At 39.8% G+C, this 26,554-nt stretch overlaps 1 protein-coding gene across 5 annotated transcripts in view; it reads right to left on the bottom strand.

Annotated features, from left to right (window-relative positions):
* LOC125455829 (transmembrane protein 87A-like) overlaps positions 1-26,554 on the bottom strand; it is a 59,682-nt gene that overhangs the window by 6,777 nt on the left and 26,351 nt on the right. For 4 of the 5 annotated variants that reach the window (XM_048538320.2, XM_059649319.1, XM_059649321.1 and 1 more), the window contains 7 exons: positions 25,193-25,286; positions 23,668-23,736; positions 22,501-22,609; positions 19,628-19,686; positions 7,808-7,911; positions 5,706-5,779; positions 5,340-5,401 (listed from right to left, as the gene is read on the bottom strand). In XM_048538320.2, the coding sequence (XP_048394277.1) occupies positions 5,340-5,401; positions 5,706-5,779; positions 7,808-7,911; positions 19,628-19,686; positions 22,501-22,609; positions 23,668-23,736; positions 25,193-25,286 (571 nt within the window). Of the gene's footprint in view, positions 1-1,287; positions 1,346-5,339; positions 5,402-5,705; positions 5,780-7,807; positions 7,912-19,627; positions 19,687-22,500; positions 22,610-23,667; positions 23,737-25,192; positions 25,287-26,554 lie in introns of all 5 variants that reach the window. The other variant, XR_009446257.1, reaches the window with a different exon arrangement.

The raw sequence follows: 26,554 nt of genomic DNA, 5'->3' as shown, positions 1-26,554 counted from the left end.
CGTGCTTATACCATCAACCCAGACGTGAAACAGAACACAGATAAGTAAAGATAAGTAAACAATAATAACACAGTTGAGTGATATCTAAGGTTTTTCAATGCCTTAATGCACTGACTTCGGCGTGGTAAATTATCTAATGTTTACGTCATTGTTTTCAACTTCAGCAATTTGGCTTGAACAAAAACTTCAGGATCAAGTTTCATTCCAAGACTTGTTGATCATGGAAGAATAAGTTATAATGGAATTCAACAGGTTGATAATCAGCTTATTGCCCCAGTATTTCCCAAAACAGGGAAAAAGTGAGATGATGCAAAACAAACATACCTTTGAAAATTTCCTGAAATCTGGCAATGCTATAGTTGTAATTTACCAATTTGGTATTGTTTTTAGATTTGAAAATAAAGCTGCCTCTTCCATCAACAATGCTCACAAACCAGTTGCAGACAGGATTTCACTATGCTTAACTACATCAAAGGCTAAATAAGTTCTGAGGAAGGGTCATTGGACACAAAATGTTAACTCTGGTTTGTTCAGAGATGCTGCCAGAGCTGCTGAGCTTTTCCAGCAACTTAAGTTTTTGACCCCAAGTTTAATTTTTGTTTTTTATATTTTTTTGAAAGGAAGAATGAATTATGAGCAGGAGTAAGCATTTCAGCCCCTTGAGTCTGTTCCTCCATTTACCATTAACATGGCTGATCTAAATCTCAGCCTTAGCTCATTGCTCCTGCTTGCTCAATCATTCAAACCATGACTAATTAAAAATCTATCTCCTCCCAAAATTCAATGTTCTAGCATGCACCACATGCTGAGATAGTGAATATCACAAGATTCATGATCTTTTGAGGAAAGTAATGTCTCCATTTTTAAGTCTATTACTCCTTATCCTAAACTCTGACCTCTTGTTCGAGATTTCTCCACAAAAGGAAATATGTTCTCTACATTCACATGGTCAACTTAGGGGAGGCAGTGGTCTAAGTGTATTGTTGCTCAAGTCAAATTGCTGAAGATGAAAACAACGATATAAACATTAGGGAATTTACAACACTGAAGTCAGTACATTAAGGCATTGAAGAACCTTAGATATGACTACTTAGATATGTAGTGTTGTTAATCCAGAGACTACAGTAATATTCTGGAAACCTAGGTTCAAATCCTGCGTGGCAGATGGAGGAAATTTAAATGTAATGAAAATCTGGAGTGTAACAATGATCATGAAACCATGTTGATTGTCAGTAAAATCCATCCGGTTCACTAATATCCTCTACGGCAGGAAACTGTTGTCCTTACCTGGCCTGGCCTACGTGACTCCAGAATCACAGGAATGTGGCTTACTTTCAACTGCCCTCTGTGCAATTAGAAATGTAAAAATAAATGCTGGCCTAGCCAGTGACACCCACATCCCGTGAATGAACATTGAAAGAAACCCATTTAATCTTTTTTTTTTTTACATACCTCATTTGGTTCTCCCCTCATTCTTCTAAACCCTACAGGAGGCCTAAACTGCCCATCTCTCTTCATGGTAAATGCCTCACCTCTGGAATCAATCCAGTGAATCTCCTCTGAACTGCTTTCAATGCAACTACAATCCTCAACTAAGTGAACCAAAATTGTAAGCAATATTCCAGGTATGGTCTCACTAATGCTTTGTACGGTTGAAGCAACATTTACTTCCCTGCTTATACGCTCTTCTGGCAATAGACACATAATTCCATTTGCCTCCCTTACAATCTATTGTACCAGCCTCGAGTTTTCTGCAATTCATGGACAAGGACACCCAGATCCCCAAGCACAGAAATACTCAAGTTTCTCTCCCTTTAGATAATAAGTTGCCTTTCTAGTCTTCTGAACAAAATGGATAACTTAATTCTTATCCATGTTAAACTCCATTTGCCAAATTTTGTCCCATTTATCTAACCCATCCATAAACGTTTATAAATTTCTCATTTCTTTATTTTCAAGAGATAACTACATGGCTGAGAATCTGAAGCCATATGTCAACAAGACCAGTAAGGATGACTGGTTTCCTTTCCTAAATAGCATTCATAAACGAGATGGGTTTTTTACAACATTCGACAATGATTACATGGTTGCTATTAGGTTAGCTTTCCATCTAACATTATTGCTCGCCACTGATCCTAGTCTAATCTTGTCCATTCAATGGCAATTGCTTCCAACAAACCTGCACTTTGAGCTAGAAAGGGTACAGGATGTCTAAGGAAATGGAGTGTAATTACAGGGTGGAATAGTAACTGAACCGTATAAATGATTGGGAGAGGACTGTGGTAGTACAAACAATGTTACAAGCTTGTTGGGAGCACCTCAGACACCTGCTTAGATTACTACTTTGGGGTTTTACTCATCTCATCCTGGCTATTTAAATTAGTGATTTTGGAAGTAGTATTTTTAAAGTATAATGTAAATAGTGAAGGAATTTTCTAGTAAAATATTAAAGTTAACATATTTGTAGTAGTTGTATTTCACTTTTTTCAAGTCCCTCATGCAAAAATCTTACTTTGGTGTTCCAACAATTTATTATTAAAATTTCATGTTGTGGTGATTATCTCTTCACACCAACCTTTTAATTACATTCACATACAATTAATGCCTAGGAGGTAACATTGCACTGAATTTGTGTGCATCATATCCATGAAGAATTAGTTGGTTTCAAAGTCATTACAAAAAGAAATAAGAATAGTGCCGAAGTGTCTAATCCTTTTTTTGGGGGCGTGCAAAAGGAGAGGCCAATTTCAATATCATTAGATAAGATCTGCCGAAGATAGACTTATGGGCAAGTCTACATTGGAAAATAGGGGTTTTAAAGTTTAAAAGTAGTATAGAGTGTGTTCAGGGCCAACAAATTCCTCTAAGAGTGAAGGGTAAAGGCAGCAAGTCCAAAGAACCCTGGATGTCAAGGAATAACAAAGATTGATAAAAAAGAAAAGAAAGGAGGCATATACCAGGTACAGAGCACTATGAATGGGGAGGTCCTTTAGGAGGATAGTGTGCATAGAGGGTGCTTCAAAAATAAATTAAGAGGGCAAAGACAGGCCATGAAATATCTTTGGCAGATAGAATTAATGAAAACCCAAAAGGTATTTTATAGTATATTAAGAGCAAGAGGATTACCAGGGAAAGAGTGGGCCAATTAGAGACAAGAGGGGCAATCTGTGTGTGGAGCCTCAGGACATGGATGAGGTCTTAAATGAATATTGATCAACTGTATTCACAAAGGAGCAAGATGCTGTAACTGGAGATTTCAGTTGGGATGATGAGGTTCTAGAGCCCTAAGTTAATGAGGAAGAACTATCAGATGTTTTATCAGGCATAAGAGTGTATAAATCCCCTGGGTCTGATGTAATGTATCCCAGGCTTCTATGGAAGGCAAGGGATGTGATTGCTGCAGCACTGACTGACAAATTTACTACTGAGTAAAAACAGAAGTACCTGGTGAATGTCTGCAGGTCTTGCTGTTGAAAACACTGTCAACATTTCAGGTTTAGTAACCCTTCTTCAGAACTATTTACTACTTCACCTGGCAATGGGTGAAGTGCTAGAGGACTGGAGGATAGCTGTTTGTGGTTCCTTTGTTCATGTGGGGTAGTAGGGATAGGCCAATAATTACAAACCAGTTAGCCAGCCTGATGTCATGGTTGGGGGGGGGGGGGGAAGAGAAGAGAGAATCTGAGGGACAAGATTGTTCAACTTTTGCAAAGACAGGGATTGATCAGGAATAGTTAGCATGGATTTGTTCGAGGGAAATCCTGTCCAAGTAACTTGAGTTTTTTGAAAAGGTGGCTATATATGATGAAAATAGTGCAGTTGATGTAGTTTACATGGACTTCAGTAAGGCCTTCATCAAGGTGCCACATGGAAGTTTGGTCCAAAAGGTATAAACCCATGGGATCCGAAACAAACTGGGTACAAGATTGGCTTGCAAATAGGGGGCAAAGTGTGACGGGTGGCAGGTTGTTTTTGTGATTAGAAGACGGTGACCAGTGGTGTACCCTAGCTGCTAACACCCTTGCTGTTTATTACATACATTAGCAATGTGGATTTAAATGTAGCAGGTATAACTGGTAAGTCTGTAGACATCACAAAAAAAAACAAAATAAAAAAACGATGGTATTGATAGGAGGATGATCTTGATCAGTTGGTAAATTGGGCACAGCAAAGGTAGATAGAATCTAATCTTGCTAAGTGTGACGTGATGCATTTTAGAAAGGTTAATAGAAGAAGAATTTGAACAGTGAACAGTACTTGTCTAGGGAGGACTGAAAAACAAAAGGACAGTTGGTGTACAAGTTTATAGATCCCTGAAGGTTCAGCATGGGTAGGCAATGAAGTGAAGTCAGTGTACAGGATGCTTACTGATGTAGATTATAGGTGCATGGAAGTCTTGTTGCAACTTTACAATCATTGTTTATGCCACAGATGAAATACTGTGTACAGTTCTGATTGCCATACTATCACAAGTATCTAATTCTATTAGAGAGGATGCACAGGAGATTCACCAAGATGTTGTCTCAGATGAAAAGTCTCAGTCATAAGGAGAGAATGGCTGGCTGGATTTGTTTCCCCTGAAGCAGAGGAAGCTGAGGAGTGATCTAATTGAGCTCTTTTCCCCATGGTAAACATGTCCGAGACTAGAAGGCACATGTTTAAAGTGCAGACTAAGTGTTATAAAGGGGATCGAAGGAAAATGTTTTCGTTTACAGGATGGTAGAAAATTGGAATACACCACTTGAGGGGTGGAGGAGGCAGTTACTTTTGCAACTTAAGCAGCATTACGGTGAACACTTAAAATGCCAGAACATAGGCGGCTATAGATCGAGTGCAGGTTTCGTATTTGTTGGTCTGCATTGACAGTGTGTCTGTTGAAGGACCCATTTCACTACTGAGACCCCCTCGAAGTACTGATTATAGTAATCAGCATATCAACCATGATGGGATATCACTGAATCAAGTCTTAGCTGCTTAAACAGTTGTCTACATATGATGTCGATAACTATAGTCTATCTTGCAGGATTTACTAGAAGGCAGTTAAAAGGAATTCTTGTCAGGACAGGCTTCTTCAACTGGACTCTCCACACTGCATTCAATGATTCTACACTTCAATTTCTATGAAACAAGTCAGCCTTTTCTCTGAAAATAACTCTGGATTCAAGTTAAAAATAATCAACCTGGCAAACACATCCTGTCTATAATTATTGACTTCAGAGTTTTGCAGATTGACATACATGTATGGACATTAATATGAAACATTTTTCAGCTACTTTGCTCTAAGTCCATACAATCTCAATACTTACATCTGAATCAACATTGTCTGCCATCTTACTTACCACTTTATTAAGTTTCGCAGAGCCATTAGACTCCGCTTTTGTACCCCTCATCTTCATTCCCTCTGCAAAGAGATACAGGATACAAATTCCTTAAGTTGTACTCAATAAATGGCATCACTTCTTTCTCCATTTCATTTTGCTATTGAAAACCTCTTAACATAATATTGGTGTAAGGGGCCTTGCAAACCAATTTTGAGTTAATCCAATAAATGACAAAAGTGCCCATCATTTTTGTTTCCCAATGAATCTATGAAACCTTGCCAAAATTAAAAGCTCTAATGTACTCAATTTCTTATTCTTCCTTTGTTTACTTAATAACATGTTCTACTTTAGACTATGGCTATTAAGTAAATCAACTCTGCTCACCAAAAGCTTCATTGAGCATTGGTTCTTTTAGTTCATCATCATAATCATCATCTGCCAGAGGGGAAAAAGCAAACCTGTAAAACAAACAGCTTTCTTAATATTACACAATCTTGTGTGAAATTGCGAAGTGAACTGGAGTGCAAAGGAAGGTTTTGGGTAAATGTATACATTTACTGAGAATGTAAGAGATCTCATAGACAGAGTGCTTTAACAATTCGTTCTTTGAAATTTCACGTATGACTTATCTGCTGTTCGTAAGTAAATACGTTTTTTCTGTTCACATTCCAATGTCACGTGAATAAATATTAAAATTGCTTCTCCAAGCTAAATGTCATCTTCACTGTCTAGCTGCTTAGTTTGTAATTTTTGTAGCAAGGATCAGATGTGTGAAATTAATACATAAAACTAAAGATTATACTAAAGAAGCAAGGATGCAAATTTGTAAGTACTCTTGCAACAGTACTGAGTGGAATTCTACCATTAAAACAAACTTTTAAGTTAGATCTTCAGAACCTCCCCCAAATTCTTTCAATATGCATGAATAAATGAAACTTCGGTGATGTTGCTATAAAATGAAAATAAAAATTAGAGCAATGAGATTAAACTGCAACATTTCATTAATCACATACATAATATGCTGTACACATGAAATGCATAATAGTAAGAAATCCACTTCTTCAGCTTTATGGCACAAGATGCCAAAAACACTGTATTTTACCCCGTTACAAAACTTCAAAAACTTAACAATTAAAATTGTTTTTAATTTACGGCTGTTTTTCCTCCCAGGGTGCTTACCTTACCAATCCTCCTTTACTGTTGGACGGGAGAGGGGAAAAGCAAGCGTGACCAGCCTTGCACCTGAGACCTAGGTAACAATCTATGCTGGGAGATCTGCTCCCTTAAAGAGATTTATTGCTTTACAGATGATAATCTTGCTAATTCTATGACATCAAGACCTGGTCTTCTCAGGTGTACAGACAATCAAAAAATACCACCATACTGGTATTCAGGATGTTCAAGGACAGTTTTAAACCCAAAAAAAGTTTAACTGTTTCTTCTCCAAAAGTGATCTGAACAGTGATCCAGTGATTTTCTATTCTTAAGATTTCCAGTATCTTCAGTATTTTGCTTTAGTTTTTGATTTGAGGTAAACAATAATTGTGAGGAATTAGTTTAGCGCTGAGTACTAGTTTGAGAATCAATACAGCTACTAAACAAAATTCAAAAATACACCAGAGCACTTTCAAAGTATTCCCAACTGTCACTGTAGCTTTTGCTTTGTTTTTAACTACATCTTTAGAGACTGATCATTGGGACACAACATATATGTGTGATCCATTTTCAATTGGATAATTGTCTTTTGGTGTCACTTCTGTGAAGATGACATCCCAGTCAAATGTTACATTTGCAGAACCATCACTAAAGAATGAAGGATCAAAGGAGAACTAAACAGAAAATAAGTGTTTGGCTGGATGAAGATCAATAAACGTTGTTTTTTCAAAACAAAGAAAAAAGAAAAAGAGGGATATAGGGAGAAAACAATGGAGCGTTCAATGCATGGTTGTAGCTTAAGACAAGAGAGAGTAAACTGAGTTAGTGTTCTTGCCTATATTGGTAAGATATGAGAAACTTTACCCTTCAGATAGGCCAGGCTTAGGCTTATAGGTCTTATCAATCAGATACGTGATTCATTTAGCCCTGTAGTATGATTATACTCAATAAATACATTAAAGGTGCAGTCCAAACAAGATTCTCCCAGTACATTTTTGTCACAAATGTTTGAATTCAGCAATTCGTCTCTGGGGCAATGAGATCTCCTATTTGAGAAACCCATCCTCTGCTGCACATTGTACAGTCTGTACCCTTGCTGCTTTATAATCAGCTACCGGACATTGGAACAGGAGGAAGAACTCTTCTTCGTTAAATAACCCCCCCCCCCCTCATGTCTTTAACGTGGTAACACACAGGCAAAGTCCAGTTAAAAGTATTTATGAACAACAACAACAACACCTTCATTGCCATCAACACCCCATTTATCTTCAGCTGAGACAAGAGAGGGGGAAGACAAATCTAGAAATCTGTGCCAAAAAATACACCAAAACCTTTGATTGTTTGCTGAAGGCCTCCACAAGATCATTATAACCAACAGAATGACGGAAAACAGCAATCGCCAGAATGCATCATCTATCCACCGCTCTCTCCAGTCCTGCATAAAACACAGAAGAAAGGAATCAAAAATGCTGCCTGTACATGATTTCATTGTGTTTCTTCTCACTTCCTGATGGGTATTCATTTAAGTTCTGTGGGAACATTGATTGTTCTTCGACACACACAAGTGGGAAAAAAAACGGTATAATCTCAGAGTAAAGAGGTTGTCCTTTTAAGATAGAGATGGAGAAATTCTCTGAGGTAGTGAATGTGGAATTCTTTAATGCAGACGGCTGTTGAGGCTGCTTCATTAAGGGCCGTGACAGACGATTTTCAATCCAGACAGGAATTGCAGGTTCAGGGAAAGGGCAGTAATGTGGAGTTGAGGATTATCAGACCTAACATTCTCTCATACAATGGCAGAGAGACTTGATGGGCCATCCTACTTCTGCTCCTACATCTTATGGTCTTATTTCAGACAACCTTTACAAACAGTGACAGCCAGTGAAACATACTGTATAATTATCTATTGTTGCTCTTCAATGCCAATATGGTTACAAGTCCAATCAATGGGTTATGTAACTACTTGCAGCAATGAAGTTGTTGAGAACTGGAATGCACGAGCTGAGGGTAATGGTGGTGGCAGTAGAAGGTACAACTGTGGCTTTCAGAAGGGAATTGGATAATTACATTGAGAATAAAGAAAATCTGTTGGGATATGAGAAAAGACACGGCAATGAGACCAGCTGAAGTACTGTTAGAGAACTGGGACTGAACGTGTGCAACTATTCTATGGTTTAGTCTGGACCATGCCACACAGTAAATAGCTATCTTGTTTGCAAGATATTAATTATAGCATTAACAGTGTCACCATGGCTCTGAAATTAATACCCTGTAAAATTATAACTTCAAAGAATAATTAGAATTTTTGAATTGAAAGCCTGTTTACATCACTGAATTTTCCACTATCAAAATCTGTGAGGTTACCGTTGTTCAGAAGCTCAACTAGAGTTGTCACATAAGCACTGGCTACAACAGCACATCAGAATACTGCAGTGAGTAACTACCACCTGACTCCCCAAAGCCTGTCCACCATCTACAAAGGCACAAGTCAGGAGTGTTATGGAATGCTCCCCATTTGCCTGGATAGATGCAGCTCTGAAAACACTCAAGAAGTTTAACATTATCCAGGACAAAGCAGCCCACTTGGTTGGAATCATGTTCACAAGCATCAAATCCCTCCATCACCAATGCTCCATAGAAGCAGACTGTGCTATCTACAAGATGCACTGCAGAAATTAAAGATCCTAAAACAGCATGTTGCAAACCCCATGACCATATTGACTTAGAAGACAAGGCCAGCAGATACTTGGGAACACTGTCACCTGCAAGTTCCGCTTCAAGCCACTCGCCAATCTGACTTGGAAATATCACTGTTCTTTCATTGTCACTGGGCATAAATCCTGGAATTCCCTCCCTAAGGGCATTGTGTATCAACCTTCAGCACGTGGACTGCAGTGGTTCAAGCAGGCAGCTTCAGGGCAACAAGGGACAGAAAATAAATGCTGGCTGGCCAGTGATATCCATGTCATACAAGTGAATAAATAAATTTTAAAATATATAAAATAAGTTTTGCTATAGGTTATAACTAAAGCTCAGTCTTAATAGCCTGCCTGAAAGCTAGGAGTTGCAGTTATGGGTTTTCTCCTCTGTAGCCAGAACCTTTATTCGGAGCAACATGAATCACTACAACTTGTATTCCGGAAGGCAGCCATTCAGCATCGTATCTGTGCTTAATCTCTATAAAAGCACTCATGCTTAACCTCACATCCCAGTCTGTAACTCAAAGGTCCCTCATCCTCAAGCACCTGCTTTAAATTTACTGGACATTTTCACATTCACTGTTTTCCGTTAGGGCATTCCAAATCCTGACAACAATCAGTGAAAAAAGGAAAAGAACTTCTTGTCTTCCACCCCCCTTAGATCTTTCATTAATGATTTAAAATGTGACACTTGGTTATTGACTCATCTGCCAGAGGTCACAGCTGTTTTTTTTATTGACTCTAAAGAAAACCTGCTTATCTCAATCACAATTAAATAGCATCTTAACTTTCAATTCACTATTCCAAGAACAGTCCAATTTTTAGAACTCAAAGTTGAAGTGCCTTCTTTAAAGCAAGATCAATTCAAACATTTCTGGTCTCTTTATTGAAGTCTTATTTTCATCTTTTGAGGAAATGTGATGCTAAGTATTGTCCTAACTGATTTATAAACTAAATCTCTTCGCTCACATATTAATCCTCTTATTTTAGAAACCCCATTAACCTTTTTTGAGGGTTGCAAATGGTTCAAATGTCAACTGTAGCTCACACAAAGGAGTATGCGTGCGCAAGTAGAGGCCACTATTATTTGAAAAGAACCGAAATTTTTTTTAAATATTCAAAGTCAGAAGTTTGAAATTTAAGGCAAGATTGACAATTTTTTTGCCAAGTTATTCGGTAGTGTCTTGGAGATGAACTTCTAAAACCATTAGGAATATTAATAATGCAAAGTTTAGCAAGAAAGCAACAGAACAGAGGGTATTTACAGAGGGTCTGCAGTGAGTGAGACAACTGATTTAAATATTCAGCAAGGAAAAAAGTACCAAAATATGCAAAGAAAAAGATGGTGCAAGGGATCAACCAACGCTATTAACCAAATTGTGGACTGATCGGATGTAATATCATAATTGCTTATGGCTATTTAAGTGACTGAAGTTAGCATGGAGAATTGGTCGTCACTTTAAGGACAAAATAACGTGAAATATAGGTGACACTAACTGCGTGCAGCACGTGGTGACATCAGAAATGGATGTAAATTAATCCTGGCATGATGACTATCACAGTCATCTGTCGTCTTTGGCTCTGTCTGTGCATATGCAAGGCATGTGGCTATTTTATTAGTCATTTAGGCATTCAGAGTAATTACTCTTTTGTTTATTAATGTATCCAATGCGAAATTTAAGATTGTGGCCAATGCTTCTGCTTTTTCTATAATTACTTTTTTTCAGCAAATTATGATGCATTCCAACCAGGTCAAATGCCAACTTTCAGGACTGCAAATATTCTTAGCACATCATCCTGGCTACGAGGTAGCCAGGAAAGACCTAAAGAGAGAGCTCAAAAGAGCCAGGAGGAGACATGAGAAGTTGTTGGTGGATAGGATCAGGGTAAACCTTAAGACTTTCTATAGGTATTTAAGGAATAAAAGAATGACGAAAGTAAGATTAGGGCCAATCAAGGATAGTAGTGGGAAGTTGTGTGCGGAGTCAGAGGAGATAGGGGAAGCACTAAATGAATATTTTAACAGTATTCACTCTAGAAAACGACAATGTTGTCAAGGAGAACACAGATACAGGCTACTAGACTAGGTGGGATTGAGGTTCACAAGGAAGAGGTATTAGAAATCCTACAGAGGGTGAAGATAGACAAGTCCCCTGGGCCGGATGGCATTTATCCTAGGATCCTCTGGGAAGCCAGGGAGGAGATTGCCGAGCCTTTGGCATTGATCTTTAACTCGTCATTGTCTACAGGAATAGTGCCAGACGACTGGAGGATAGCAAATGTGTTCAAGGAGGGGAGTAGAGACAATCCTGATAATTATAGGCCAGTGAGCCTTACCTCAGTTGTTGGTAAAGTGCTGGAAAAGGTTATAAGGGATAGGATTTATAATCATCTAGAAAAGAATAAACTGATTAGGGAGAGTCAGCACGGTTTTGTGAAGGGAAGGTCATGCCTCACGAACCTTGAGTTCTTTGAGAAGGTGACCAAACAGGTAGATGAGTGTAAACCGGTTGATGTGGTGTATATGGATTTCAGCAAGGCATTCGATAAGGTTCCCCACAGTAGGCTATTGTACAAAATGTGGAGGAATGGAATTGTGGGAGATATAGCAGTTTGGATCGGAAATTGGCTTGCTGAAAGAAGACAGAGGGTGGTAGTTGATGGGAAATGTTCATCCTGGAGACCAGTTACTAGTGGTGTACCGCAAGGGTCAGTGTTGGGTCCACTGCTGTTTGTCATTTTTATCAATGACCTGGATGAGGGCGTAGAAGGATGGGTTAGTAAATTTGCAGACGACACTAAGGTCGGTGGAGTTGTGGATAGTGAAGAAGGATGCTGAAGGTTGCAGAGAGACATAGATAAGCTGCAGAGCTGGGCAGAGAGGTGGCAAATGGAGTTTAATGCAGACAAGTGTGAGGTGATGCACTTTGGTAGGAGTAACCGGAAGGCAAAGTACTGGCTAATGGTAAGATTCTTAGTAGTGTAGATGAGCAGAGATCTCTGTGTCCATGTACACAGATCCTTGAAAGTTGCCACCCAGGTTGACAGGGTTGTTAAAAGCTAAAACACTGTTTGCTTTCTTATTAATAGAGGGATCGAGTTCCAGAACCAAGAGGATATGCTGCAGCTGTACAGAACTCTGGTGCAGCCGCACTTGGAGTATTGTGTAGAGTTCTGGTCACCGCATTATAAGGAGGATGTGGAAGCTTTGGAAAGGGTGCAGAGGAGATTCACTAGGATGTTGCCTGGTATGGAGGGAAGGTCTTACAGAGGAAAGGCTGAGGGACTGGAGGCTGTTTTCATTAGAGAGACGAAGGTTGAGAGGTGACTTAATTGAAACATAAGATAATCAGAGGGTTAGATAGGGTGGATAGGGAGAGCCTTTTTCCTAGGATGGTGACGGCAAGCACGAGGGGGTATAGCTTTAAATTGAGGGGTGAAAGATATAGGACAAATGTCAGAGGTAGTTTCTTTACTCAGAGTAGTAAGAGAATGGAACGCTTTGCCTGCAACGGTAGTAGATTCGCCAACTTTAGGTACATTTAAGTCATTGGATAAGCATATGGACGTACATGGAATAGTGTAGGTTAGATGGGCATGACAGGTCGGCACAACATTGAGGGCCGAAGGGCCTGTACTGTGCTGTAATGTTCTATCTCAGTTAGTTTATTAGATGTCCATAATCTCCCTTTCCTCTTTTAGTGAAACCAATATTTTCCTTTTGGTTTTTCCTTTGGTTCCTCAAGAGGCTCAATACCACCACCATCACTACCACCACCTCCCCCCCCGCACACAACTACTTATCTTATATTTCTAGTGTCTTAGGCTTTTATTTCATTTGCCACCAATCTTTTCCTGTAAGCTATCTTCGTTTCTTGTGCTAACTTTCGATTCCCATCTACACTTGCTTTAATCTTCCTGGCTAACAATTCAACCTTGTGGTCAGTTAGCTCTAAATAAAGTACAATTGTAACATTCCAATTTCCTTATTTTGTTTCCCAGAACAAGATCCAAACAAGGCTTCCTTCCTTGTTGGACTAGAGACATTTTGATTCATAAAGTTCTCCAACAAACATATTGGAAGTTAAAATCCTATTGATCCTCAGCACTTGTTAAAAAAATCTTTATTCTTTCTCATAATGTGGACATCACTGACAAATCTAGCATTTGACACGCAACTGCCACTGAACTGAGTGGCTGGATAGGTTATTTAAGAGGACAGTTAAGAGTCCCTTGTATGTCAGACACAGGTAAGGACAACAGATTCTCTTTCTCAAGTGACAATAGTGAACTAGATATTTTTTCAAATGAAAACCTAACAGTCATCATGGTCACTAACACTTACACAAGCTTTCAATTCCCCAGATTTTTATTACTTGAATTTGAACCCATATCCCCAGATAATTAACCTGGGTCTCTGGATTAATAGTTCAGAGCCATTACAGCTACCACTCCACCATCACCCCCACAAATTCTCCCATCTATATTAGGATAATTAAGTCTTGTTCTTGCTCTAATTTTGTTATAAAAAAGTGTTTGAAATTTACAGAACAATTTGTTCATCTGTTTGCACTTTTTCAGAGATTTATTTTTGACAAGATCAATTAAAAGATGTTCTCCCTTTTGTTTTTGTAATAAAAGAGATATATTGGTAGCTAAAAGGAAAAATCCAAACGACTGACATGGGCATATAATAGGGAGCTGAAAGTAATGGGGCTGATATAGAACTGATAGCAGATTTACTTATGGAGGCAGGGCTATGAGCTGAGGTACTAAGTACCTTGCAACTATCTTTACTAAAAGAGTGTAGACCCCACCAGGGTCAGTGTGAAAGACTGGATAGTTCACTTATTGGATGAACTAAAAATTGATAAAGAGGAGGTATTAGAAATGTTGGCGCTACTTAAAGTTGAAAAGTACCAGAACTGGAACAGATGCAGCAGACAATGCAGGAAGTCAGAGTGGCCACTTCTGGTGCTGATCATAATATTCAAATCTTCCCTTGATACAGTGGAGATGTCAGCAAATCTTACATCTTTGCTTAACAAAAGGGTGTAAGGATAAATGTTATTCCTTTTATCAGCTGGGAACTGGTCCTTGGACATGAATGTATGTCACTTCTAGTAAATGTAAATGAACCATGTTATAAGAATGAATGACTATCTTAAATTAGTTATTATGTTCAAGTTTTGTGCCTTTTTTGAATTGATCAGAATCATGGAGAGCTATAGTTCCCTAGTGCTTCCTCTAGGATAATGCCTCAGTCAATCAGTAAGCCTTTTCTCTTGCAGTATAAATTGTTGTAGTCACTTGTTACTGATAGTATTCCAAAAGTACTAAATAATCAAATGGCTAAAGTGGGGAAAAAAATAAACAAACAATAAATAATATTAGAGACAACATCCGAGGAAAAATACCTGGGCTAAACAATGTTACGTCTGTGGACATGGGATGCATCCCAGGATATAGGAAACAAGAAGCCAGAGGTAGAGGATGCACTGGTAGTAACATTCCAAGAATTATCAGATTCAGGAAAAGTCTTAGAAAACTGCCAATGTAATGCCTTTATTCAAAAAGGGAAGGAGACAAAAAAACCAGGCACTATAGGGCAGTTAGCTTAACATCTGTCACTGAGAAATATTTGAATCTATTATAAAGAATGGAATGGCAAAGTATAATAAATACATGGTATCATCAAGGAGCATCAACATGATTTCATAATGGGGAATTCTTTCCTGACAATTTATTACAATTCTTTGAAGAGGTAGCAAACAGGTCAGATAAAGCAATCTGTTTGATGTAATATATTTGTATTTCCAAAAAAGGCATTTGAAAAGGTACAGCGCATAAGGCTATTTCACAGGATAAGAGCACATGGTATTGAGAGCAGCATAATAGCATGGATAGAGGATTGGCTAACTAATAGAAGTGTGTTGGAATAAGTAGGCATTTGCAAGATGGCAGCCTGTAGCTAGTGGAGAGCCACAGGATCTGTGATGGGTCCACAGTTATTTAAAATAAACATGAATGACTTGGATTATGGAAGTAAGTGTACTATCATTACGTTTGTGGATGACACAAAAATTAGTGTGAAAGCAACTGATGAGAATGACAGTCTACCAAAAAAAAAAATAAACAAGCGAGTGGACAAAAACTTGGCAGATGGAATATAATGCAGAAAAATGTGAAATTATGTACTTTAGTAGAAAGAACAGGGGAACTGAATATATAAATGGAAAAAGACTACAGAAAGCTGCAGTACAGAAGGATTTTGGGGTCCTTGTGCTTGAATCCCAAAAAGCTAGCATAGAACTTCTGCTGGTTAATAGAGAGGACAAATGGAATATTGGTCTTTATTTCAAATAAAAAGTATAAAGTCTCACTAAGACTTTAGAAGGTACTAATTAGACCACACCCAGAACACTGAACAGTTTTGGTTCCTTGTCTAAGGCAAGATATAACAGCATTGGAGGCAGTCTGGAAGAAGTTCACGAGGTTGATCCAAAGTAGGACAAGTTTTCTTATAAGGAGCTTGTACTCTAGTTTAGAGGAATGACAGATGACCTTAAGACACAAGATTTTTAGCCGGTTTGACAGGGTAGTTCTGAGAGAATGTTTCTCCTTATAGGAAAGGAAAGGACCGCAGGGCATAATCTTCTTAGTGTAAGGTTGCCCAGTGAGGACAGAGAGGAGGAGAAATTTCTCACAAAAGAATAGTGGAATTCTTTACTACAGAGAGCTGGACAAGAGTATTTAAAGTTGAGATAGAGAGATTTTCAAATCAGTAAGGGAAACAAACGTTGGAGGGAAAGACAGGAAAGTGGAGTTCAGGATTATCATTCTGCCATGAGCTAATTGACTGGAGGAGCACATCGATGAGCCAAATGGTCTACTTCTACTCTTGCATCCTATGGTCTGATGGAACTACATTGTAATCCTATGTAGCAATTTGTGCCTGCAGCTGACCAAATGTATTAGCTTTGATATAGATATCAGTTATATATAAATGTAATAACTTTCTTGCTGTTGCTATTTTCCTTTGTCTGATCCCTGTCATTTTTGAAATAGGTAAATAGCTGATGTAACAGAATTTCCAAGCGATTAAACTCTGCTCGTCAAGTGGATGAACGGTACTGCTGCAGAATACATCTGGTTCATACAGCACTTGAAGTTAGCTATTTGCAACATTTAGTGTTGCAAAGTGAGACTTCAGTTATTTCATCTTTTCAGAATCTCTAACTCGATGTACTTGGGCGGAGTGGGGGAGGATACTACCATCTGTGAGATGAACATAGAATATTACAGCACAGTACAGGCCCTTCGGCCCTCAATGTTGCGCTGACCTGTAAAATTTACAGGAACTGTGTAAACATCACTGATAATTATTTTAATAGTGAAATGAGCATTGAAATCAAACACTGCAGTTCGACAGTCACTCTGTTAAGAGTACAATTGATGCAAACGTATGTCAACTATGTTAAATCAATTTATGTTCTTCCAGAATAATTACAGGAACAGTATATGGAAATTCAGTGCAATTATTTGAAAATAATCAAGCCAAATTTTTATGTATTTCTAAGTACTTCAGTACTTATACAATGGAAGTGAACTTACCATTGATATTAGACAACTTAAAAAAGGTTCTGAAATGGTGCATATTTACTTACCCAGTTGGGGATTTTGTTTTTGGGAGCCATGAGACATCTGTACTATAAGCCTATTGATCTTTGCAACATTGGAGTTCCACTGTATCTGATTTTAATGGCGTTTTACTTCTCACACCTTGATTTATCCAAATCTATCAAATCGGTTTAAATGTTCTACAACAGTCTAAATAACCTGAGTGAGAACACTATTCTAATGATTTTACAATCCAACTTTTGCTTCTTGTATAAACGCCTCTTCTCACAGAATTGATTCCAATCTCCCAAGAGTGTAAAGCTCTCCTTCCTACATTATTTCCACAGCCTTGCATTCAGTTGTATTTCATTCTGTTTGTATACTCACCTGTATTTGGCACTGGATGCAATCACAGGACCAGGAAAAGCCATTTGGCCCTTTGACCCCACTCCAATATTCAATAAGGTCATGGTTAATCTGGCTGTGGTCTCAATTCCACTTCACTGTCTACTTCCCATAACCCTAATTTCCTTGTTTATCTAACAACATTAAATAAATTCAGTGACCTAGTCGCCACTGTTTTTTTGAGGAAGAAAATTTCACAGTCTAATGACCTTCAAAAGCAGAAAAAAAAATCCCCTAGTTCTAGTCTTTCCTTCAAGGGAAACATTCTCTAAGGATCCACCCTGTCAAGTCACTCAGGATCTTACATGTTTCAATAAGATTACCTCTCTGAATTCTTCTAATTTCCAAAGGGATAAGGCACAACCTGTTCAATCTACTTCATAATATCTTCATTCCAAAATGGATGTGAATCCTCAAAATTATTACATTTGAGGTTGCATTTTAAAAAAAAACAGACACAGAAACTCTGCCTGAAGAACCTCAGATAATAAAGTGTGAAGCTGGATGAACACAGCAGACCAAGCAGCATCTCAGGAGCACAAAAGCTGACGTTTCAGGCCTAGACCCTTCAGAGAGGGGGATGGGGTGAGGGTTCTGGAATAAATAGGGAGGGGGGGAAAAAAAAAAGAGAGGCAGACTGAAGATGGAGAGAAAACAAGATAGGTGGAGAGGAGAGTATAGGTGGGGAGGAGGTGGGGAGGGGATAGGTCAAGGTGGTGGGATCAACGCATCATCCTGCGACACTTCCGCCATCTACAATCCGACCCCACCACCCAAGACATTTTTCCATCCCCACCCCTGTCTGCTTTCCAGAGAGACCACTCTCTCCGTGACTCCCTTGTTCGCTCCACACTGCCCTCCAACCCCACCACACCCGGCACCTTCCCCTGCAACCGCAGGAAATGCTACACTTGCCCCCACACCTCCCCACTCACCCCTATCCCAGGCCCCAAGATGACATTCCACATTAAGCAGAGGTTCACCTGCACATCTGCCAATGTGGTATACTGCATCCACTGTACCCGGTGTGGCTTCCTCTACATTGGGGAAACCAAGCGGAGGCTTGGAGACCGCTTTGCAGAGCACCTCTGCTTGGTTCGCAATAAACAACTGCACCTCCCAGTCGTGAACCATTTCAACTCCCCCTCCCATTCTTTAGATGGCATGGCCATCATGGGCCTCCTGCAGTGCCACAATGATGCCACCCGAAGGTTGCAGGAACAGCAACTCATATTCCGCCTGGGAACCCTGCAGCCTAATGGTATCAATGTGGACTTCACCAGTTTCAAAATCTCCCCTTCCCCTACTGCATCCCTAAACCAGCCCAGTTTGTCCCCTCCCCCCACTGCACCACACAACCAGCCCAGCTCTTCCCCTCCACCCACTGCATCCCAAAACCAGTCCAACCCGTCTCTGCCTCCCTAACCTGTTCTTCCTCTCACCCATCCCTTCCTCCCACCCCAAGCCGCACCCCCATCTACCTACTAACCTCATCCCACCTCCTTGACCTGTCCATCTTCCCTGGACTGACCTATCCCCTCCCTACCACCCCACCTATACTCTCCCCACCTATTTTCTTTTCTCTCCATCTTCGGTCCGCCTCCCCCTCTCTCCCTATTTATTCCAGAACCCTCACCCCATCCCCCTCTCTGATGAAGGGTCTAGGCCCGAAACGTCAGCTTTTGTGCTCCTGAGATGCTGCTTGGCCTGCTGTGTTCATCCAGCCTCACATTTTGTTGTCTTGGATTCTCCAGCATCTGCAGTTCCCATTATCTCTGAAGAACCTCAACGGTTTCCAAATTTGGTTAGGACTTGTAATCGTGAAACCATTTCCCTTTCCTTTTCAGAATGTCGTGCATGATAGCCAGTGAATATCACAGTGATACCTTTAGCCTGACACCAGAAGCCCAACGTACCATTCTAAAAATTACATTTGCAGTTCTAGAAATGTTTGTCTACATATCCTTAACTACTGAAGCCCGTGATGTGCAGGAAGTCATGATCAATGCAATATCATCAGGCAATACAGCCTTCATGTTAGCACATATTTTTGGACAAAGGATATCCTCTAACATCAGGATGATCCAATCTATTTTATCCAAATAGATTTAGGGCTGCCAAGTAAGCATAGAAGATCCAGTTAAAGAATGCCATGCAACATTATGTAAGATCCTATGGTGAAACGAGAGGATAGTACTTGGCTACATTATGCTTCATCTAGAGTCAGTTCACTGCCTTGGACCAAAGGTGAAGACTAGCTTTTGGGGTGAGCTATTAGAGGGCTTGGTTATGTCCACAGCTGCAGCAAGAAGGATAAGTTAAGAGGTAGAGTAATTGCAATCCTATCTACTGTAAATTCTGCAGTTCATACTTAAGATATTTCAAGAAAAATTAAATAATAATATGGGTCAAGAAGAGCTTACTTACTGATTGACAGTCTGCCAGCCGGAACTTCTTTGTTGTCCAAATAATGAAAAATATTGATGCTAAATAGGAGTAAGAAATGAAAAATTTGAAGTAAAATATTAACTTTGTAGAGGAACCCAGTCTCTTTCTCGACCTGAATTGCCATGGTTAATCTACCTGGAATAATACACTAATCATTTCCTCAACACCACCAGGAGGGGATCATTTGCATGATAAGGGGTAAATGCAATAATACCCACAGTTGTGCACAAATTATATCTCACCCATGCCTTACTACATGTCTAAGATTCCAAACATTATTTAAAGTGCAATGCAATTCTTAGCAAAAACCTAAGTATTTTCAGCAGGCTATTCTACAACTGGAATTGATTGTTGTTGCCTGAAGTGCACGCACAGAAATATTGGGCATCACTTTCTTTTTTAGTTGTGGACTAAAATGGAAAGGGAGCATTTCAAAACCAAGAACTGGGAAAGGAATTGCTTTGCAAAGAAGTTGCTGGAAATCATTATGTTGTGCTTATACTGCTGCTTTGCCAGCAGTGCAGCAGGTGAGATAAGACTGGACAGCATCAGTTTGAGGAGATTTGGCTAGCAAGATAACTGATTGGTTTGTGCAAATATGACCAGTTACATTTGCCAAACATCAACCAGATGACTTGGATTGGCTGTTGGGTAGGTAGACTCTTTCAGAAGTTTACAAGACAGGGGAGAAACTTCCAGATTGTTGAAAAAGGCAGGTGTGTGTTCTCTATGTTTTCAGTACAAGTGCCTGAAGAAAGTTAGTTATATTTTCCTACAGTTAGCAAAGCTCCTGCCTTTAATCAGTAACCAGCAGACTTTGTAATAAATGTATCAATTGCCCTGGTCTTCTATTGAGAAGTGAAAGAATATGTATAAAGGGAATTGAAGAATAGAAAGTCTTAGGATATAAAATTATTGAATCCTGTGGGTTGGTGCTGTTGAATTGTGTTTCTCCTGTTTTGTTCCCCCAATTTCTTTTTGTGTGTCTGTCTGTATGTGCTTGTAAAGGTTTTTTTTGGGAGGGAGGCGTGATTAGAGTTTCAACTAGCAGAGCTATCTGTTGATAGTCTATAATTTTGTTTACCTATGGTTGGAACTTATTTATTGGTAATAGATAGTATTTCTTTTTAAAGAATGGGAACCTGATCACTGTTTGTTGATCCAATTCCTTAATACAGGTGAATTAGGGACTTAGTGCATTCTACTTAAATTTTAACTTCTGTGGTGAATACAGAAGTGGTGAGGCTTGAGAATTAGTACACTTTCCCAAGTAGATCATAACACAAAATAGTAATTATGATTGGGAACATAAACTGATTTTCTTCCACGCTAATTGGAGAGTTTGAAATAACTCAATTTTGCAAGTAACTAAGGTCAGTTTATAGCTTAGACCAAGTACAAACTTGCAACTGTTCTCAAGTGCCTTCTATACTTGATAGTACTTACTGTCACTTAACTCCTGGAGGTATTTCAACTATGTTAAGGTTAGGAGTAGCAATAAATACATTTCAGGAGATGAAAGTACAATTAGATAGCTGATGTTTGCACAGCAAGTCGTACACTAAACAGAATCTGTCCTGAAATGAACTCTGTGCTGGTCAAATTGGACTTTCAAACCCAAGTGCAGTGGGGACATCTCATGGAATTCAACATAATGTAGAAAACTTAATTGACTGATCCGTTGAGTTTATTTTACTTAACACGAATAATATTTATTCCATTAATATGAATATTGAATGTTGTAGGAAATCCCATAAAAAACGGCATGGAACCTGCATTCAAAACACGGGAAATAACAAGTGTTGTTTAGGCCAGGGTCAACAGACCAACAATTTGGATTTTTAGACCACAAAACATTTTTCCCATTTGAGATACATCATGATTGCCCTGTAAGTTAAATCCTTCTTTAGTCAAGGTGGCAGCATAGCTTTGGGTATAATATTTGGTACCACGACTTGAAGAGCCATTTGTAAGGTCAACCTTCAAAAGTTCAATGTAGCACTTGCCAATTCTTCTACTCAGTTAACTCGTGTAGTTTGTACTTTGTACTCGTTGCAGTTTGTCAGTGCTTTGCAAATATATATTCACCAAAGTGAGCAATTTCCAAGTGAGAGTAAATTTCAGAAACTCAGGGATCCAAAGCTACCCCACTGTCTAATTAGGCCACCTAACAGCTAACTCTGTAGCAGCTGCATAGTTCCTCGAAAATGGAGTCACAAGTAGACAAAGTAGTGAAGGTGGTGGTTGACAAGCTTGCCTTCATTAGTCATGCTGAGTACAAGAGTTGGGATGTCATGTTGTGGCTGTACAGGACATTGGTGAGACTATATTTACAATACTGCATACAGTTCTGATCACCCTTTTATAGGAAGGATTAAATTTGACAGGGTTCAGAAAAGGTTTACAAAAGGAACTGGAGAGCTTGAGTTATTGGGAGAGGCTTTTTTCCCCTGGAGCATTCCAGGCCTAGGGGTGACCATGTAGAGGTTTATAAAATCATGAGGGGCATGGATAGGATGAAGGTCTTTTCCTATGGTGGAGGAGTCCAAAACTGGAAGGCAAAGGTTTAAGAAGGAAAAGATTTAAAAAGGCTTTGAGGGGAAACTTTTTCATACAGAGAGAGTGATGTGCATATGGAACAAGCTGCCAGACAAAGTGCTGGAGCTGGGTACAATTACAAGATTTAAAAGGCACCTGGATAGATATATGAATAGGAAGGGTTTAGAGGGATAGGTACCAGCTGTTGGCAAATGGAACTAGGTCAGATTGGGATGTCTGGTCACATGGACGAGTTGGACCGAAGGGTCTGCTTCCATACTGGATAATTCTACGACTGTGTATTTGTATCTTACCTATGACAGCAAAGATGAGTGTGTTTGTGAAATGCCTGTATAAAGAGAGTTTCACAACATTCCTTCTTAGCTTCAGCATCTTCATGGTCTGTGTCAAGCTGATGAAGATGTATCACCGGTTAAGGAAATGGATGCAATTAAAAAGAAACTGATACAGTTTACGGAGAGAAAAAAAACAATAATCATTCTGTTTATGGAAAACAGAGCAATAAGCATTCTGTTTGAAGAAAGGCATCCAAAATAAAAATCAGGACTGACAGTAATTATACACTCATTAAATTTATCACAAATTTAAAGTCAATTTCTGGGGCAGAATCAAATTCAAGAAAGTCCATTAATTCCAAATCCTTAACTCTAGAGTCACATGTTATGTGCATTGGACTATATGAACCTTGCTTCCACAGGGGTGCATTTCCTTTACAAAACACAATACTATTTCCAAGGCCAGTGGCTACTTATTATGCAAGTTAACCAACCTACATGGCTGTGATTTGGAATCACAGTCAACCCACAATCTATTGTTTTATATACCAGGTTGTCATTTAGCATTTGTAGCATCTGCATTGCATCAAACTTTTCAGATTTTAATAGAAGTAAAATTCTAAAACCTTACAACATGGATGACCCCACACAAAAGAAAACAACAGGATTTTAAAAAAATTCAAAGATCAATCAAAAACTGGGTAGCTGATTGTCTTATGTAATAAGAAATAATAAGCAAAATATACTCAAACCTCAGACACCCACTTGCCAGCAGGCTGAAGTCCCTTTAAAACACCGCATTTTTAAAAATGTTTACATTCACTAATCATAAAAGCAGGAAACAGAGATGGATTTATTATTAACTCTGATCAGAGAACCCTAAATTGCTATCAAACTAAAAAGAACCAGCGCCAATTAATAAGCTACAGGGATAAGCGCTTCTAAATTCCTTGTTTCCATGGCTGCCATGTTATCATTCCAAGGTATGCACTATTTACACAAACATTGTTATTTAACTCAATTAGTGGATAGTTACAACCCACATTAACTCTACTCAATCTCTAATGTAATGAATTCCAAACTGTACACTAAGAAGCAGCAAGCTGAATAAGCAAATGGCCTTTCCTTGCTGAAAATGGAACAGAAATCCTTTCCCCCGGAAGTTCCCATAACCAGAAAGGATATCCACCAGCAAAGGGCAGTGTCGAGAACAGCCAGAGGGATAAAGGCCAGAAGAGCCAAGTCGAAATTCTCCTAAAAAAAAGGACAGGACAGTCAGATGAAAGTAAGGGAAAGCGGGAGTGTGAGAAAAGATAAGAAGAATTGGGAAACTGGGAAAACACAGTACAGCACAACATGCATAGCAAGCATGCCTTCAATGATTTGAGACACAAAACATTCATTTGAATAGAATCTATAATTAACTTTTGGTTTCACTCCACTGGCAACTGGGTGACCACAGCCAATTAGAACTCAATTAAAGCTGTCTGAACTGATTTGAACCAGGATCCTCACAGCTAGTGAGCAAATACTTAAAAACCAATAGCTTGGTCTTGATGTAAACTGATGTTCCCTTATCCAATCCATGTCTTTTCTCTGGCACCTGTGACAATTTAGCTGAGGCATTTAACTTTCCTGACTTAGCAATACTAACCATGGACTGCTGTTCCAGCTACGATTCAATGAAAGACATCAGTTCAGTCTAGTTTGATTTATCTTAAATCCTCATCGAACAAAACAACATCAATCCTGTCCCTTCAGTTCATATCCAGATTGATAAAGTCAGCCATTAGTTGACAAATTTACATCTTTTGGTGGAACTTTTTGGTCTTCCAATATGCTGGCTTTTCCACAAAGACTACTTTTATTCCCCTCCACAGCACAGACCCCACCCTCGCTCACTACTGCAGCTCCATTTACTCGGCCTCCTTGACAGATTAGGCCCTTTACTCATTTATGACAGCCAGGACTATTCTGCTTCACAACCTAGACTCTTGACTGTAAACTACATGCTCACAACTGAAAAGCAGATATTGCATCTTTTGACTCTTTAAGCCTTAGAATATAGTGAGGGGGTAACGCTTAAATATGACGCAAAGGATATCCACCACAGTACACAGGAATCAATCAGGGAGAGACTGATGTTTCCTACCAGAGCCAGAGTAGTTAGTGGGGTCTAAATCAGGAACAAAACAAAGTTGATTTTGAGCTATAATGACGACACTAAGTGAAGTGCACCTTTCAACCAGGTGGAATGACAGATCTATTTCACAATTTGTGATTTTTATTTTACGTTCAGCGGAAGAGCTACCACTGGACCTAAATATGGAGTTATTTGGTTATCAGACACTGAATATTGGGTCATTAATGTCAAGACCAGTGGGGGGGGGAAAAAACAGTTCAGGAGATGAAATGTTTTACTACACGTTGAGATACTCAACGCTGAGATAATTGCAGTGCTGCAGAAAACAAGCACTGCCCAAGCAAGCACACAAACAAGGGATAGGAGTCAGAGTAAATCAATTCAGGAGGGAAAACTAAATCCGAGTCAATGTAACACAACAACCCTTCTTAGGCTTTCATAGTTTAAAAAAAACATGTGATGGTTTAAAAATGTCGTGATGAGTCCTAGCACAGAATTGACTTCACCAGCTTTTATGACTCCTGTCCTGAAACAAATGGATGTTTGATGTTTTTACATGTTACTTACTCCTGTGACTCGAAGTATCCCTTCAATTGCTGAGAAAATTAGATAGAGAACACCGACGCCAATAACTCTGTGCAGCATGGCTCCCAGACGAGGCCTGTGAAGAAAAAACATCGGTCTCAGCATTTGGAGTTAGCAAGAACTGCAGATGTTGGAGTCAGAGACAACAGTGTGGAGCTGGGGGAACATGGCAGGCAAGGCAGCATCAGAAGAGCAGGAAAGTTGAAGTTTTGGGTCAGGACCCTTCTGAAATGGGCAGGGGGTGGGAGCTAGGAAATAAATAGAGAGAGGGGTGGGGCTGGGGCAAGATAGGTGGGATGGTGATAGGTAAATGCAGGTAGGGAGATTTTAAAACTGGTGAATTCTATGTTGGGGCCATTGGGCTGTAGGATCCCAAGCAGAATGAGGTGTTGCTCCTCCAGTTTGTGTGGGTGGCCATCAGAAGGTGTTGTCGTTTGTCGAGTGCAGATGCTCCACAAAACAGTCCCCAAGTCGGCGCTCGGTCTCACTTATGGACAGGACGCCAACTGGGAGCAGATACAGTAGACCAAGTTAGAGGACGTGCAGCTGAACCCCTGTCAGATATGAAAAGTTTGCTTTGGGCCTTGGATGGAGGTGAGTGAGGTGGAGGTGGTGGTTGGGTAGGTGTAGGTGTAGCAGTTCCTGCAGTGGCAGGGAAAGGTGCCGGGTGTGGTGGGGTTAGTGGGGAGTGCGGAGCAGACGAGGGAGTCATGGAGAGAGCAGTTCGTGCGGAAGGCAGGTTGGGGTGAGGAGGGAAATATCTCTGGTCGTGGGGTCAGATTGTAGGTGCCAGAAGTGGCAGAGAATGATGAGCTAGGTTGGTGCGATGGTATGTGAGGACAAAAGGGAAGTTGTGGTCCCGATGCAGTGGACGGCCTCAGGTGATCAAAAGTGCCCTCAACCACGTCTCTTGCATTTCCCATACTTGTGTCCTTAAATCCCTGCCCCCCCCAACAAAAATAAAGATAGAATCCCCACTAGTCCACTCCCAATGTAGCCCCCTCTACATCAATGAGACCAAGCACAGACTCGTGGACCATCTGCGCTCTGTACACAACAAACGACAACACCTTCCAGTTGTCAATCATTTTAACTCCCCCTTGCACTCCATGGGTGCTATGTGCATTCTGGGTCTCCTCCAGTGCCACAATGGCACCACATGCAAACTGGAGAAGCAACACCTCATTCCGCCTTGGGATGGTACAGCCCGATGGCCTTAACAATGAATTTACCAGGTTTAAAATCACCTCACCTTCGCCTCATCCCACATCCAAATCTCCCTCTCATTCCCATCTCCATGACCTAACACAACCTATCCATCTTCTTCCCCACCTGTCCGCCCGA

Source organism: Stegostoma tigrinum, chromosome 10 (genome assembly GCF_030684315.1).
Source record: "Stegostoma tigrinum isolate sSteTig4 chromosome 10, sSteTig4.hap1, whole genome shotgun sequence".
Classification (NCBI taxonomy): domain Eukaryota; kingdom Metazoa; phylum Chordata; class Chondrichthyes; order Orectolobiformes; family Stegostomatidae; genus Stegostoma; species Stegostoma tigrinum.
Note: the sequence above shows the minus strand (reverse complement) of the source record. Positions and strands in the feature narration are given on the sequence as shown.